Raw genomic sequence first — 17714 nt, 5'->3', positions numbered from 1 at the left:
GCAAATTATTTTTGCCTGTTTTGAACTTTATGTATTTGGAACTATCCAGTATGTACTCTTTTGCATCTGGTTTCTTTCCCTCAATATTGTATCTATGAGGTTCATCCACATTGCATTATAGACCACAATTTATTAATCTATTCTACTGTTGGTGGATATTTAAGTTGTTTCCAGTTTGCGGCTATTATGAATAAAAGTGCTGTCTATGTAAATTCTTGTAATATCTTTTGATGAACATAAGAGTTTATAATTAGGAGTGGAATTGCTGTATCATCCAGGTATATGTATATTTAGATTTAATAGCCACTGTCAAATATTTTTCCAAAATGGTTTTATAATTTACACTTTCACCAGCAGTGTGAAAGATTTGCTGTTCATCATCCTTGCCTGCACCTGATATTTGCCATTTGTAGACTAGGTAAAGGGTAAAGTGACAGGAAATAAGGTGATAGGTGTAGATCCAGGATATATGGGGTCTCATAAGTTATTGGTAAGGATTTGTATTTTATCCTGAATGAAATGGGTAACTGGAGAGTTTTAATTTTTAAGAGCTATTTTTTATTTTATTATTATTATTTTTAATACCTACAGCACCTGGTATTCCTAGGTGGTCTCTCATCCAAGTACCAACCAGGCCCAACCCTGCTTAGCTTCCAAGATCTGATGAGATTGGGCATGTTCAGGGTGGCATGGCTATAGATACTGGAGAGTTTTGAGATTTGTATGTTTATGTTATAGTTCTTCAACTAGATTAGAAGATAGAAACATTTTCCTTGTATTCTCTAGAACAGTGATCCCCAACCTTTTTGGCAGCAGGGACTGATTCTCCTATGAGAATCTAATGCCTGATGATCTGAGGCGGAGCTGAAGCTGTGATGCTAGGACTGGGGAACAGCTGCAAATACAGATGAAGCTTTGCTCGCTCCCCTGCCGCTCACCTCCTGCTGTGTGGCCCGATTTCTAACAGGCCACAGACCAGTACTGGTCTGTGACCCCGGGGGTTTGGACCCCTGCTCTAGAACATTTAATGGATCATTAGTCTTAACTGCTGTCAAATGCAGGATGTTCTTTGGCTGGATCTGGTGTGTGCCTCCTGTGCAATGGAGAACCTATATGATTTCCTTCTCTTCTGTTTTCTCAGTTGGTTTCTTAAACATTGCTTTGTATACTTTTATGGGCTCTGGAGATAAGTTCAGTAATGCAAAAAGAGAATAGAGTTGGGTTTCAGCTTGTTTCTAATAATGTAGTCAGTAGTGGCAGAGTGACTTCCTACTCATGAAATACTGTTATGTCTGATGAAGTGTTGCTTAACCTCTCAAGACCAATTTCCCTACATCTGGTAATGTCTATTACACTACAGTTACAGAATTTTACTGGCTTTATTTTTAGTGCAGAAAGGACCATCCTCCCAAGAGTTTATTATGCCCTATTATGTAGACACCTGCACCTTATTTAACACTCAAAGATACACATCACTAATTTGTAGTCTTCTGTTTTATGAAAATATAGTAGTGTGTTCAGAGTACCCATTCAGTGAAGTCCTTTTACCAATTAATGCATTTCCTGAGAAATTCAGGTGTGGGCAGTATGCTTTATGGGAAATTGGTAGTGAAATCTAAAAGTTTATCTAACTGAAGTTAGAGTCAGTTCCATTGCCTCTTTTTAAATTTTGTGTTGTGGATAGATAGACATTTGCTCTTGTAGTGGCTTAGAATGTATACTTAGTTACTGAGTCAGTGGGCCATAGGTGGCTGAAAGCTAAATTATATTGTATAGAGACACCATTCCACTTTTGGTCTTATCCTTACCACCAATCTACATGTGTTGAAATACCAACCAGTGTATTTTGCCAGAGTTTGTTGATCTATGTATTCTAAGGAATCTCTACTTTGAACTAAGCAGAGTGATCTTTACATGGTATCTAGCCTTAAAGGCTAGCCTAGGTTCTAGATAAAGAATTTTTTTTGTTGACGCTCCACATGTAACAATTAATAAAAATATAATGAAGCCTATTATGTGTGTGGATTTTGAAGTATTGATCATGACTCAAATCAAGTATATTTTATATCACCAACCTGGTAAGTATTTAGATATATCAAATATTACACATACATAAATTTTTAAACAAAATATTCACAAAATGATACCCACATATACAGCATACCATGGTCTTTTTTTCCTTTTACTCTTTTAATGTTAGTAGGAACCTACTAAAGAAATTATTTTATGACCCTCACTGCTCACAGCTTGAAAAATATAGCATTAAATGACTGCACGATATTAGAATAGCGAGAAGACTCGATAAAGAGAATCACCATGTAGAAGATTCTGAATCATTCTTGTAATAGTAAGAAAGGAAAGAAACTGACATTTTAGAACTTAAGGAAAGGTCTCATTTTCTGAATATGAAAGAGAATACCAGAAGTTGTGCACATTTCATTGCAGTTACCCTGACATGTAGGTGGTGATCAAGATCCATCTCTGTCTTAGAGTATTCTGGTATGTACCTGTTATATTCCTGGTATTCAAAGATAAGTAAGTAATTTTGAAAGAACCAACTAATTTAAACTTGAGCAAGGTAGTTTATTATGAGAACTACCCCAGCATGTCCCCGTTATAGTGCTGTTTCTCACACTGGTTTTTTAACTGAGTCTTTCTGATTCAGGAAAGGTTTCTTTAGGGGATGTTAGTTTTGTCTGTTAAAACTTAGGATGCATGATGTTTTAGCATACATATATATACATCAGAGCCACACTTCTAAATTTTATAGTTTACTCTGATCTTGCCAGTTTTTAGTTTTTTAAAAAAACACATGATTGGCAAAAATGAGTCTTTTTAAAAATAACTCATCAAATATGGACAGCAGTGCTGAGACTTTAATAATTACCAGTTGTGCTGATGTTTGAATTTGTCCATTGGTTTTAAATATAAAGTCTTGAGTTTTTTTGTTTGTTTATTGCTTTGTGTGGGATAAATTCATCATGTGTGTGCTTTGTGCCTTTCATTTCTGATATGAATTCTTTGCTGTCATTCAGGTCTACAAAAATACTTTTGGCATTGTTAATAAAATTTACAAATTCTATGAAAGACCCTTTTGCTTCAATGAAGATCCTACTGCTCTGACATCAGAGAAAATGTTTTATTTTCACAGAACACAGACTTATTACTACGCTTACTATTTTTAGCACATAGTGTGAAAATATGACTTGAGAAGTATTTGCTATAATTCATAGTGTGAATTAGAAACTCAGGAAAGACAGACTTAACGATTAGAAAATGGCTGATGTATAAATGTAGAAGTCCATCTTTAAAGGTTGAGTGGGTAAGAAGAAAACTCGGAAATGATAATAGTACCCTAACTAAATTATTGGGAGGTTTAAAAAATTTTTTTTTCTAAGAGAATTAGTAACTATTTGAACTCATGATTCTGAGAGGCAAGTAACTTGATTATGAAAAGATGACCATTTGCTTCCTTTAGTAGATGACAGGCCTAGTAGATTAGAGAGTTGGGGAGAAATAATCATTTTAAGCCTTTTCTCTTGTGCATTGGCTTTCCTTATAGAGATATTAACATGCATATATAGGAACATGCACATACAGCTTAATGACTTCACAAAATGCTACCAGAATTCTACTCCAGAAGCCCTTTTGTGCCCACTTCCATTCACTGTTCTCCAGTGTCCTTCCCACAAGAGTTACTATAGGCAAATATTCAGGTTGTTTCTAGTTTTTGTCATTACAAATAGTACTACTATGAATATTACTGTACCTTTTAGTGAAAATTTATATGCATTTTGTGGGGTATATATCTAGTAGTCAGTGCTGGGTCACAGAGTATACGTATTGTTATATTTAATAGATATTGCCAAACAATTTTGTAAAGCAATTGCATCAATTTTTACTCCCATTAACAGTGTACGAGACATTCTAGTTGCAGCACGTCCTTGCCAGAATATGATATCATTTGACTGTTCATTTTAGCTCTTCTCTGTGTTGGTATCTTATTGTGACTGTAAGTTATATTTCCCTTATGAGTAATGATATTCAGTACCGTTTCTAACACTTATTGGCCATTTCAATAACCTTTATAAAATGTTTATTCAAGACATTTGCTAATTTTTCTATTAGACTATTTTTCTTTTGTAGTTCTTTATGTATTGCTTATATCTTTACTCTATAGCTTACTTCTTCCACTCTCAGTGGTATTATCTTCAGTCAAAGTTAGCATTTTTGTGTCTTGTTGAGGATATCTTTGCCTGTACCATGGTCATGAAGATAATTCTCTTTTTTTTTCTTTAATTTATTTATTTTAATTAGTTTCAAGTATACAGTACATTGGTTAGACATCTATGTAATTCATAAAACGACCCCCCCAAATGCTTCCTCCCTCCCCGACCCTCCACCTAGCCTACATTTTAATGCTAGCTGCATTACCTATACCATGCTCCCCTTCCCCGTGACCATCCATCAGCTACTAATTTGTACTTCTTTAACCCTTCACCTCATTCTCCTAGCCCCCCAAACTCCTCTCCCCTTTGTCCCTCATCAAATTGTCCACTGTATTTGTGAGTCTGTTTTTGATTAGTTTATTCTTTTTATTCCTTAGATTCCAAATATAAGTGAAATCATACAGTGTTTATCTTTCTCTGTCTGACTTAAATACCTTCTAGGTCCATCAGAGCAATATCTTTTCCCATCCCCTTCCTTTTCATATGTAGGGGTCTTGTTTTCTAATGCTTTCAGCCATTCTTCCTTTTGGTTGGAGCACTTAATTTTTTTCCATTTAAGGTACTTATTGATAGGTATGTAGTTGTTACCATTTTTATTTTTTGTTTTTGATACATGCTTTTTCTTCTTATAGGAGTCCCTCCAGCATTTCTTGTAATACTAGCTTGGTGGTGATGAACTCTTTTAGCTTATTTTTGTTTGGGAAGCTTCAACTCTAAATGATAGCTTTGCTGAATAAATTATTCTTGGTTGTAATTCTGAGTCTTCATCCTGTCATATTTTTTGCCAAGCCCTTCTGTCCTGCATAGTTTCTTGTTTTTTGTTTTTTGTTTTTTGTTTTTGACAAATCAGCTGCCAGTCTTATGGGTGTTCCCTTATAAGTAACTTTTTCTTTTGCTGCTTTTAATATTCTTTCTTTGTATTTAACCTTTGGCATTTTAATTATGATGTGTCTTGGTATAGGCCTCTTTGAATCCCTGATTTTCAGAATTCTCTGAGCTTCCTGAGATTTTGTGTCCATTTCCCTCATCAGGTTAGGGAAGTTTTCCAGTATTATTTCTTCAGACAGCTGTTCAACATCTTGATTTTCTTCAGTTATGCCAATCAGGCCAATATTTGGAGCCTTAATAGTGTCCCATATGCTCCTTAAATTATTTTTATAGTCTTGGCATCTTATCTCTTGCCATTCTGATTGAGTGTCCTTGGCTTTCCCGTCCTCTAGATAGAGCATTTAATCCTTTATTCCTTTGTTTATTCCACTTAATATACTTATTATCTCAGATAATGTGTTCTTCATTTCAGACTGGTTCCCTTTTATAATTTTCATTTTTATGTTTTTTATCTCTTTGTTGAAGTTCTCACTGAATTTATCTGCACTTCTCAAAAGTTCATTGAGCTTCTTTGTAACCAGTGTTTTGAATTCTGATTTGTTAGATTACTTGACTTCATTATATCTGGATCTCTGTTCTTTTCTCTCATATGATTTCTGCTTCTTTGTCTTACCATTTTGGCTGCCTTTCCGTGTCTGTTTCTATGTACTAAGCAAAGCTCCTAAGTCTCCTGGTCTTATTAGTGTGGATTTGTGAAGTAGGTGTCCAGTGGCACAGTCCTGAGAGGGGTTCAGCTGCAGGCCAAATTTAGCTCAAGCCTCCACCTGACTGGGGCCACATGTTAAGATTCAGCAAGCAATCCACAGATGCTATGCTTATAGTTGCCTCAAAAGGCCACACCAGAAACCGAGGCCAGCTGTCTCTAGAATGAGTCTAGGCGCTGCTCAGCATGGAGCACCTGACTTGCTAAGGATACACCTGGATGTGGCTTGGATGGGGCCACTAGTTGGGGGAGGTAGGGTTTCAGGGAATGCTCTGGGCGGAGCAACCTCTGTTATCCAGTTTGATGATGTCATAGCTATGGTGGCGCTGTGTCTGGCGTACTGGTAGCGGGGATGGCACAACAGGGAACCATAGATACCGCCGGCACTTCTGTATAAGGCAAGTCTTGCCTCAGCCCTCACTCTGACAGTGTCTCCCTGTAAGTCCCTGGTGCCCCCTGTGCGCAGCCAAATCGGCACTGGTGCTCAGATTGAACAGGTCCATTGCTGCGAAAATCCGCTTGTGGGCGTGGCCCCTTTAAAAGACTTCTGCCACTGCCGGAGCTTCGGTCTCATTTGCTAGAGACCAGGCATCCCTGTGTCCTAGCCCTGTCTTACCTCCTGCCATTGGAGGGTGATTACTTGGCTTTCTCCTTAGTTATATGGCTTTTCGTCAAGATCCCAGGCAATTTTTCCTTGCTGCTTGCTGCTCCTTGTTTCCATCACAACTTTGGTCACCAGAGGGATGAACAAGAGCCTCTGTCATCTTTGCCATTTTTTTTCCTCCTCATCTTCTATGTTTTTTTCTCCAAAAGTTTTTTTAATTTACTTTTCACATTCAGATCCATAAGAATTGGATTTTTTGTCTATATTAAGGTTGTCATTTTTGGTGCATATAGATACGTGTCTGTTTGACTCAACTCCGTTTATTAAAAACCACATCTTTACTACACTGCAGCATCACTTTTATCAAATAAGTGGCTGTATATGTATGGATCTGTTTCTGGACTTTGTTCTCTTACATTAGTCCATTTGTCTATTCCTTGAGCTAGTACCGCTCTATCTTAATAACTATATAGCTTCATAATAAGTTTTGATAACTGGTAGCACAGGTCCTCTAGCTTTGTTCTTCAGTATTGCCTTGTCTGTTCTTGGCCCTTTGCATTTTTATGTAAATTTTAGAATCAGCTTCTAAGTCTTACTCTAAACTCTTTTTAGCAATGTAGATAGTGTAGGCGAGTAGTCCCTAAATATTTTTTGAATATCTCCGTTTTATTAAATCATTCTTGACCCATTTCACCAATGCCTATGTATTATGTTATTTAAAATTATAAGTATGTTAACATATTAATATTGTTTATACTGTGAAGCTTGCGTGTGCTTTCTTGGATAGTAAAATTGAGTAAGGAATGGTGAAAAAGGGGAGGATCCAGTATTTACTGGAGAAAGTACTCTTTTTCACGCACACTTCACTTTTTCTCTCTCATTCTGTTTTCAGTTGTTCGATCCCAAGGGCCAATGTAATTGAGTGAATAGGCACATTAATTTATATGGGAGAAAAGCTTATTGACTGATTAAATGTCCAGTGTTAGAATGTGATTTTGGCTAAATGCTTGAGGATTGTCTAGTGCCCCTCTTTTTCCCTGGTCTGGGCTGCTTTCAGAATAGCCTCTTCCCAATGCCAGTCTACTCCAGCAGAGGGAAAAGATGTGTAATTAATGTTGTTTACAAACCTGTCATACACCAGTGTCTGCTGTAGGCAACGTATGTTAATAGTCGTAGTCCCTGTTTTCTGGTTTGAAAAATCAATTATGCACATAGCAAAAATATATACATAAACTTGGAAAGATTTAAAAAATAAAAACTTCCAAGATAAAGGTAGAAAGAAGGCATAATTAACTGCCAGATTAATGGTAGATGACTAGTGTTAAAGTTCAGAATAGGAGATGACTTTAGGTTGAAGTAGATGAAAAGGTCATTATAGAAATGGTATTTTTTCTTTTTTAACTCCTACAGTACCTGGTATTCCTAGATGGTCTCCCATCCAGGTACTAACCAGGCTCAACCCTGCTTTACCTTACGAGATCAGGCACATTCAGGGTGGCATGCCCATAGATAGAAATGGTATTTTTTAAAGTTATATCTTGAGTGGTAGTAATCTGGATAAGAGGAAGGATATTTCAAGTTAAAGATTTGAGCCAAAATAAAGTAGTGAGGAAAAGGGCCAGAAAGAAAGTCACAGGATCCTTTGACTGCCAGTTCTATAAAGATTTAGATATTAAACCAAGAGTGTAGCCCTTTTTTGGCATACTTTCTTCAAAAGATGCTACAGTTGTAGTCCTGGGGGAATAAAGTTTTAGCGGCTACTAATAAGCAATGTGAAGGAGTAATCTGATAGCAGGCTTCAGGAAGGCTGCTAAATCGCTCAGGTCATTATAGCATACCAATGGGGATCTCTGTCATTTGATGAAGATTGATCTCAGAGTGTGATATCAGGAATCATCAGGCACAGGGGTCCTTTTTAAAGATGTTAGCAAAAGTCGGAAGTATTGGGTACTATGAACCCAACTGTGAAACGGTTATAACCAAAAAAATATAAAGAAATGAGCGAGGGACTCTGACTGTTTTGGATATGGATGAGCATTGGCAGTGGAGGAATCACTTCTAAAACCTAGAGTTCAAGAGATGTTCCAGAGGGAATGGTAAATTCTATGTCAAGTTTAAAGTGAACACATAGGCGTGAGATTAGGAATTCTTTGATCTTATGAGTGCGGATAGAATAGAGAAAGCCCAGGTGCAGGGATTTACAGGGAAAAAATTTCCGGTTAGAAAATGTAGAGAGTGGGCAATGAAGTGTGACAATTAAAAAGAATAGAGAGGTATCTAGGAGGGACAGTTCAGTTAAGTCAGAGTTAAGTTTGTAAGAGAGGAGACTCAGATTTGAAGACTGAATAGGAAGAAGGCAGCAAAGAGGGAACTTGAACATAGAAGAGAGACAATTGATGGGGATGCAAAAGTGGTTAATTACCTGTTTTATATAGTATAAAACTCTAGTGTATACAGGCAAGAGCTCTATAATTAACAAAAAGTTTTTTCTGTACCACAAAGAATGTTTTCCAATGTTCAGAAAGACTTAAGCTTAACATGAAAAAAAAAAAAAAAAAGTACTCTTAAGCAGTTCTGTCATTTTTTTTTCTTCATTCCTTTTTCTCCCTACAATGAGAATGCAGTTTAGGTGTTTGGACTATATAAATGTCCTTCTTGTTTTTGTGGTCTGGTTATTTTAAGCACCTTGCATTTTCAAGGTACCTGAATGACTTAGTATTGTTGCATTGTATTTATTATTGTTACTTTTCTCTTTGGAACTTGATGTGTATTCTCATCTGAAGGAATGTCCTTCAGCCTAAAAATTATAAGTATAATCTTACTCAGTATTTAAAATATTATTTTGTGAAAAGTTCTGACTTTTCCATGGGGTTTGGGAAACGTGGGTGGGATTGGTTACTTGTTTAATCATTCATTGATTTTATTGTATATCAGTTTTTTTCTCTGGCATTTCTTGGCACTGAGGAATGCCAGCAAGGAAAAGCTAATGTATAGAAATCTCAAGAGTAATTGCAATAAGGGTCAGCTTTGTTTTTTTAATGCAGAAAATACTTCATTCTGTTTCTTTTGTGCCTTAATTTGTTTTTATAAATAATAGTAGTTATTGTTATAAGCAGCCTGTCTCCTAAATGCAACTTCCTACGCTCAGAACAAGGTGATGGCATTGTTCTTAATTCCTCTGAGGATGGGTAATGAGTGTAGACTGAACTACATGTTATCTTGTTCTTAAGCTCAGATCACATGGATCATATTCAGCAGTCTAACCCAATCATAACGTTCCCTACCCCATCCCCCCATGGATGTGAGTAAATCTGGAGAGGGAGAACATATTATTTCCCCCACAGTGTGCTTATAAAACCCTGGTTCTCACCCTGCAGTGAATATTAAATTTGAATTCTGTGTTACAGAGTTCAAGGAAGTACCATCCTCACTTTGGGATGATAGATAAACATGAAGGAACTAATAACTAGCCTAAGAACATAGATCAGATGACATTTATGAGTGTTCTGAATAAAATTTAGGACTTCAAAATCTCTTACTTGACATGAGTGCTTGTCTGATATTTCCTTTTCTTGTGATGCTGTGTTCCACTTAATTTCATTGCACTCCCCCTTGCTTTGCTGGTGAGAATTACAAGAAGGAATAGTGTTTAGTTAAAAACTTTCATAAATTAATTCTCACACACCTCCCCAATGTGGCTCTAGCCAGAGCTCCTTTATCGTACGATTTTGCAGAGATTAAAGAGTGCAGATCTCACACATATGAATCTTTTTTTTTTTAATCTTATTTTGCTTAGAAGAATAAAGACAGAAATCACAATCTGTAGGAAATATATTGTTTAGCCATATTTTAGGGGAGGCAGAGCAGATTTTATACTATAACCAATTAAATGTCACATTAAGAATGATTGATGGAAACAAGAGTATCAGCATTGATTCCACCTATCTCAGTCTCAGTGAAACTGTTGTCATGGTAATGCTACTTAGGCATCATATGTGTTGAAGGCTTTATATGGTCTACAACTCTAGTGAGCCAACAACCTCATAGAAATCAGGGGCATTTCAGATTTTGCGATTTAAAATATACAAAAGAATCTAAACATAATTGCTTTGAAAAGAGTGGTGCGTATTTTAAGTTTTAAACACTTTTCTCTATTAAATGCTTCAAAAGCTTTGACTGATTATTGATTGAAGAATCCCCCAGAGTTTTTGAAAACTCTTTCCCTAAATGTTAATTTGTAACTATAGTATCTATATCTATATCTATCATCATTTCCTGAGATCATGAGAGCTGCCAATACCCCTTTATGGAAAGCTCTCGGAAGCCATTGTGTTCAGGCTTTTTCTGTATTTTATTTCCTCCTTTTTGTTTGGTCACTTAGAATATCTGTGAAAATAGAATCTATGTAGTCTAGCAATTATGTATAAACATTACTCTCTTTTATTTTCTCTATATTTCTTTTCTCTATATCTAAATTTGTTATTTAACAACACAAGCAAAAAAATTAATTTCTAAGTGATATAGACCTAATGTTAACATAAGTATTCTTTTTAAACAAGACATAGCAAAGTATAGCCCCTTGTTAAATGAATAAGTCTGTATCTGAGGGGAAAACATCTGTGTGGTTTCTATGCCCTACTGTGGCAAGAAGTGTGCAGCTGTGGAGCCTATTATTCTGCCCTACTTATTTTCACTTAAGACTTTTACTTGGTGCCAAAAGACTAAAATAAAAAAAAAAACCCTAACTCAACTGCTATGTACATACTGTGGTGCTGGCAGCAAAATGTACACAGCTGCCAGTGTCTGCAATGTAATGAGACATTTAAGACCCTGAGGAGGGGACATCAGAATAGCAAAACCTGTGACCATATTATAACCAAATCACATCTCCCATAGTGTGACCTTTTTCTTTTTTTTCTAGTTTGTTTTAGGCTAAAATAGGCTAAAAAAGTAATGAACCTTCTTTTCTGTGCCTACCCCCACCGCAATCATCCTACAGAATGGTATTTAAGGTGTCCTTTGTGTTCTTGCATATTAAGTGTTAAAGTTTTCTGTGTATAGCAAGCAGTTCATGTCATTAATGATGGGGATATAGGTACCGTAGTACCAAGGATCACCTGTACTAAGGAAGGTTTGATAGAATCAATGTTAAGAGAAAATAATCTAGAAAAGTATAGATTAATTAAAATATACTGGGAGTAGTCAGAGTTTCTCTAAAGCTAAGGCTATGTATATTGAACATTTTGAGCTAGTAGATGACTATTTTTTTTAAATCTAGAATTAGAAGGCTATAGACCACCTTGACTTAGTGATTTCCAATGAGACTTTCATCTTAACCTAGCTCCTAATAGAATAAGTGAACATGTTCTAATTTGGGAGTGACCACCTCTAGAAAGAGAATTGTTATTGGACTTTTTCCAGGAATGTATCACAAATGACATATATTAAAAGGATTTCCTACAGTGAAAGTTGTATCCCTTAATAACTACAGTGTTGAAGAGAAGATAAGGAAATGTTCTTTAATCTTTTACCTTTATACTCTAGGAATGAAGTAAAATACAGGTTTCTGTTGGTTTTTGTTATTAGAGAATACTTAAAATGAAGGTAATTTTAAAATCACTGACAGAGACATTTTTTAGTTGTTTTTCTTTAGAAGTTAGTAAAGGATTCAAGTCTGTAGGTCAGCTACTGTTGCTACCTTCAGCCACCTAGGTGGCATTAGACACCCCTACTAGTAGCCCCGGACTACTACTATAGCTGGATGTCATGAATAGTGGTTGTTAGACTTGTTATCTCTTCTTTCCATTTCCAGGGTGGGCAAAAGGAGCCACTGTTGATAACAGAAATGCACTTTCAGAAAACAAGAGAATTTTTTTTTACCTTCGTCTGTGCATCAGTAATAGGGTTTTTAAAGTAATGTTCTTTGCTGTTCAGTATTGGAGGAACAGGGTGACACCCAGTCTAATAATCTTTATCATGATCTTCACACTAGGCATTCAGATAATAATGGACATAAAAACATGTAGAGGTGGATGAACTTCAATGTAGATCCCAGCCAACACAAAGATGAGAACACCAATACTGTTGAAAAACTTGTCAGAAGTTTAAAATTCTTTTATGGATAATAATAGGGACCTCAGAATCTAGAGAAAAAAGTCAAACATGTCAAAGCAACATGAACTCACCATTGTTAATAAAGTGTTGTAAAAACTTCCATACAATGTGATTAAAAACGACCAAACATGGCCCAGCTCTGCTGGAAACAGTTAAAGCCTTTCATTTTGTTCATGACCATTATTTAGAAGATGCTGATTGTTTCATGGAAGCAAATTATGATACACATGTCCTACTAGACAACTTGACATGACTTCTCTCAAACTATGATCCTGAAGAATCCATTTACTTTAAGAGAAAATATGTACTGAAAAAAAAAGCCTCGAAGAGATTTGGTACTGGAATTATAACTACTGTTGTTCTGCAGAGGGTCCTGGTTAATGTTCACCTTGCCGTTTCTTTTCTTGACTTTACAACAGTGTATAAATTTGACTGCCTTGTGCATTATCTTCATCTATATGGTTACTTAAGTTATCAACATGCATTATTTGAAAAACCAGTTAAACAAAGAAGTAATCAAGAATGAAGATCCAACAATAAAATGTCTAACACGGAAGAAAGAACTACATCTGCAATATAGAACACTAATCCCACTGACAAATTTTTTGTATATGAATATTCTACACTTTAAATCTTTCATATGAATGGCTGTAAACTGAAGCTTTAAAATGAGTTGTGCAGGCTTTTAAAATGTGTTATTGATACAATAATATAAATGAAGAATTTATATTTTTTAAATGGTAGTTTCCTATTCCTGACCACTTGTATTGATGTCATCAAGTAAAACTGCCTATCTTGTTAGATCTGCACTGCACTATGTTAGTATACACGTGCTGCTAAACAGATTTGTCTTAAAGAAAAATTTAGAAGGAAATATTGTTGGTCATCATTGTTTTTAACTCAAGACATTAGTTTGCATCTATGGTATTACAAATGAACCAAACTTCCCCCGTAAATACATGCATAGTGTTTTGTCTAATGCAAGTTCTGCTGTTGTTATTCATAATTAACAGTATCTCTTCCAGAAAAAAGATAGAATTAGAAATGGTACTTGTTTAAAGTATATTAATAAAACTACATCTTGAAATTAACATGGACTGTGACTATAATACATTTGGTTCTAAATAGTATTTGTTTATTAGAATTAATATTCACTAGGAAGAATGTCTTTGAATTAGGTGTTTGATATGTGATTTTTCCTCAGGTTTTGATTACATTAAATATAATTGTCAATGGCACTAATTTGTATTTTTGTTTTGTAGTCTCTGGTTTTCAGCAGCCACTGTAAAGCAGTGAGTGGCTACTCAGACCAGGTCATTCATCAGCGGAGATCAGCTACCTCCTCGCTTCGTTGCTGCCTGCTCACTGAGCTGCCATCTTTTTTGTGTGTGGCCAGTCCACGAGTAAGTACCACAGGAGGGAAGAGACAAAAATAGGTGGTATTTGAAGAAATAAACCAATTTTCAAGGGATCCGTTTTTTAAACATAACTGTTTTAAGCTATATGGACCTTGAGAAATATATAAATCCTCAGTATTTAGAGCATCCACGCAACAGTCCTGACTTTCCCAAGACAGCACTCCTCACTTTGAATTGTGTTGGTTTAAGAATAGTTGTATGGTAGGTAGGAGTGGTTTACTTTCCCTGACCATGTCTCTCCTGTGTAGTTCCTCTTATTTAGTTAGAGGCTCTAATCTACAGTGGGAGCAAGCCATCTGTCAGGTAGATTACCACCCAACAGCAGGGTCAGGGACAGTGGAATATTTGAAAAGGAGAGAGAGCCATTTGTCACCTGTGTTGAGGTTTTTGAGGGTTCTTCAGAGGAGGGGGCCAGATTGGGAGGGAGATTTGATCTGGCCTTATCGCCTGAGTGCAGCCTCTAGATAACAAAAGGAAACCTAACACTCTGTCATCAAGAACCTTCTTAGTCTGGTGTTCTCTCACTTTCCTGAGCAGTCCCGCCTGGACTGTGGTTCACAAGTATGTTCCCTCTAAAAATGACTGTTGTGCAGTATTCGCCATTTAGCAGTCATAGTCTTACAGGTTGGAGGTAGTTTCTTTGGTGGTTTCAACTTTGAGCAACTGTTGGATCCTTCCTATACCCTGTTTATCAAAACAGGGTACTCCAGTAATTGTTGACAGCATTCCTGCAAAGGCTCCTCTTGGCACACTGTGGTTTACTTTGCTTATATCTTCTACACTCCCTTTCTAGTCCTTGTTAATCAATGCCAGACAAAAGCTATTCTGTAACCTCAAAGAAGTATATGAAGGTCAGAGAAGCAGAGTAGAGATATGACCATGCTCTGTGGTTAAAGCAAAGAACAAATTTTATTACAGCTTGTTTCATTTTGCCCTAAGGGGTACCTTTCATTTAGCCAGAAGACTCTCTGTAGGCTGACATTTTCTTACTCTTCTCTTTTGTTTTGTTTTCTCCATGCATCCTAGCAAGTCTACTGTTTTCATAGTTCTATTCAAAGACGGTAAAGCCTTTTGAATCTTCTTTAGTGATTTACATCAGCGTGCATCCTTACTTCATTATCAAAGGTCAGAATTTGGCAGAGGATGCAAAGAAAGATGATGAACGGGCGTGAGATGATAGTATTTAGATCTACTGATTTCTGCCTGCCTAGATTTCTTTCTGTTGGTCCTGTGTTACATGAATTTGATTCCCATGCCACTGTCAACTTCATTTGGCTTATCTTGACTATCCAGAAAGTATTTTGTATGTCCTTCCAAATTATTCTTGGTTAAGTTGGTACAGAGAAATGTGCTTTTTCTAGGAAAATATCTAAAGCCAAGTACTTTCATAGAAAGCAGGCTTCAGGCTTCATTGTCATGTGGTTTGTTTCCTTCTCACTCTCCTAATCTGATGTATATACTGAGATATGATAAGAGGAGGTCTAAATTTCTAAGAGCAGTATGTCAAGACATTTTTACTTCTTATATTCCCAGTGTTTTAGCCAATAAAAAGTGAACTGCCTTGAACTATAATTACATTTATGGGCTTACAAATGCCTTTATTTGCACCATTTGGAGCTCTCTAGTCAACCACTCTGAAGAACAGTCCCACTCTCCCAACATGCTCATACATGCATACCCCAACTGTACTATAGAGTGTTATTTTCTGAGGAGCCAGAAATCTAAACTATTATGCCTGGTGCTGCTGTTTCCCTAAAGAACAATGAATAGTAACTTGAAGAGGACTATAATAGCATAAAGATGTGGTGGCAGTCAGGGAGCAGGAGAAAGTTTTTATCATTTGGTTGAAGAGCTCCTCCCCAGCATCCTACTTAGCCTCTCCTGCCATATGTATAGAGTTCCTTCATTTAGCATGTGCTAAACCTGAAAATAAGAGTAATTACACCATGGTTATGAGGGCAGGAAAAAGAGTTTTAAACATGTCTGGATATTTAATATACACACAAACAAATTTTTACTTCTCAGATCAGACCTGGGGTGTGAAAAAGGCAACATTTCATTAAATACCTTAATTATATTGATTTCTAACCAATCTGTGGCTGAAACTGATTTCCTTTGAAGTGTCAACCTTGGCCTTAAGACAAATTAGTTTTCCTGGCACATACTCTGAAAACTTTAGGGTCAGTTCAGGAAGAACTGTGCCATTAAAGAAGGAATTACAGGAGTTCCTTTCTCATTAGCAAAAGGAATAATTCTGCAGGGTTAATAAACTAAAATTCTGAGAATTCTTCTTACCAAAAAACCATAGCGCTTGGAGCAGTCACGCTTCTAGAGCTAGAACAGGAGCATACATGTCTCCAGGAAGGACGCGCTGAATGCTTGAGGAGGCAGCCCCTGAAGATACTATAGTTTAGGAAGTTAATGAAGCAAGAAACAGAGGTTAGTTCATGTGGGACTAAAGGGAGTATATATTTCCATTTGTGGGGAGGAAGAATGGTATGTCATGCTTCATCTCCCCCTGCTTGTGAGCAATCAGGAAAGCCACTCGGGGTTAGTGGAAAGGATAGAAGTTGTCTAGGAGAGAGCTGCCTGGGAAAGCAGGATTTAAACAGAAATGGATTTGTTTGCCCCTTTTTGGACCTCATGAGTTCGCTGCTTACGTATTTACAACATGACATTCTATGATTCCGCATATATCTTGATCCAGGGCTCCTGCCAAAGAAGCTTATCAAAACATTAAAAAATATTTCACTAAGAACTGTACCCTGCAAATCTTCCAGTTTCAGTTCTGGACTTGGAAGGATATCAGCAAAATGAAAATTAGAAGATAGGTAAAAGGTCATAACTGGAAAAAATTTGGTTTGTTTTTAAACTATTAAGAATGCATGAGTTCCTAGGCAGGGAAAGCATTCATCCTCATGTCACTTTTCTACCCTTATTCCTTCAGGCTGTCTAGCTTTCAGTTTTTCATCTTGAGCATATTGGCTCAAAGTCTTTATATATAATTCCAGTATAAGTTCTACTGTTCTACAAATTAAAATCAAATAGTTATCTTTGAGTGTAAAATTGGCCAGTATGAGTTTCATAGATCAGTGGTCCCCAGACTTTTGGCACCAGGGACTAATAATCCTATGAGAATCTAATGCCTCATGATCTAAGGTGGAGCTGAGGCAGTGATGCTAGTACTGGGGAGCAGCTGCCAATACAGATAAAGCTTCACTCGGTCCTCCATCACTCACCTGTTGCTGTCCAACCTGGTTCCTAACAGGCCACGGACTCAGCCATCTGTGGCCCAGGGGTTTGGGACACCTATCATAGACCATACTTGACTCATCCAAGAGTGCATGCTGTTCGAGACAGAACTGTAGTCCAGACCACTACTTCCTTAACCATTTTTATGGAATTATAGCAGCAGTTGATTGTGAAGTTCTGGGATTTGTACCCTAGATGATAGATGTCCACTCTGGTCCAGTATCTATAGGGCCACTGTCAGGGCAAACCGTCTGAGGGAGAGACCCAATTTTATCCACTTGCTTTGTATTTCAGTGTTTATTTGCCTATGCTCAACTTTCAATAAGAAAAATGTTATTGGAAGCAAGAGAACAGAATCTTTTTGGAGAGGGTAGAGATGATATGAGACTATCAAAACCTGCTCCTAGTACTGTCTGTATAAACCAATTGCTGTGTGAACCTGTCTGGGTTTTGGAGCTCTATCGGCCCAGCTTGCTGTGACCCTCGGTAATTTTGCATTTGGACTG

The 17714-nt window shown here is 36.8% G+C and overlaps 1 protein-coding gene and 1 non-coding gene across 3 annotated transcripts in view; one reads left to right on the top strand and one right to left on the bottom strand.

Moving 5' to 3' along the window:
- Window positions 1-17714, top strand: part of INO80 (INO80 complex ATPase subunit) — a 104007-nt gene that overhangs the window by 51904 nt on the left and 34389 nt on the right. For both annotated transcript variants that reach the window (XM_016152255.2, XM_016152254.2), the window contains exon 25: window positions 13801-13941. In XM_016152255.2, the coding sequence (XP_016007741.1) occupies window positions 13801-13941 (141 nt within the window). The remainder of the gene's footprint in view (window positions 1-13800; window positions 13942-17714) is intronic.
- LOC118601295 lies at window positions 583-701 on the bottom strand. The gene has a single exon (XR_004950280.1). It is a non-coding gene; the product is annotated as a 5S ribosomal RNA (ribosomal RNA).

Source organism: Rousettus aegyptiacus, unplaced genomic scaffold, assembly GCF_014176215.1.
Source record: "Rousettus aegyptiacus isolate mRouAeg1 unplaced genomic scaffold, mRouAeg1.p scaffold_m13_p_3, whole genome shotgun sequence".
Taxonomy (NCBI): domain Eukaryota; kingdom Metazoa; phylum Chordata; class Mammalia; order Chiroptera; family Pteropodidae; genus Rousettus; species Rousettus aegyptiacus.
The sequence above is the reverse complement of the archived record's forward strand: the minus strand, read 5'-3'. Positions and strand labels throughout refer to the sequence as shown.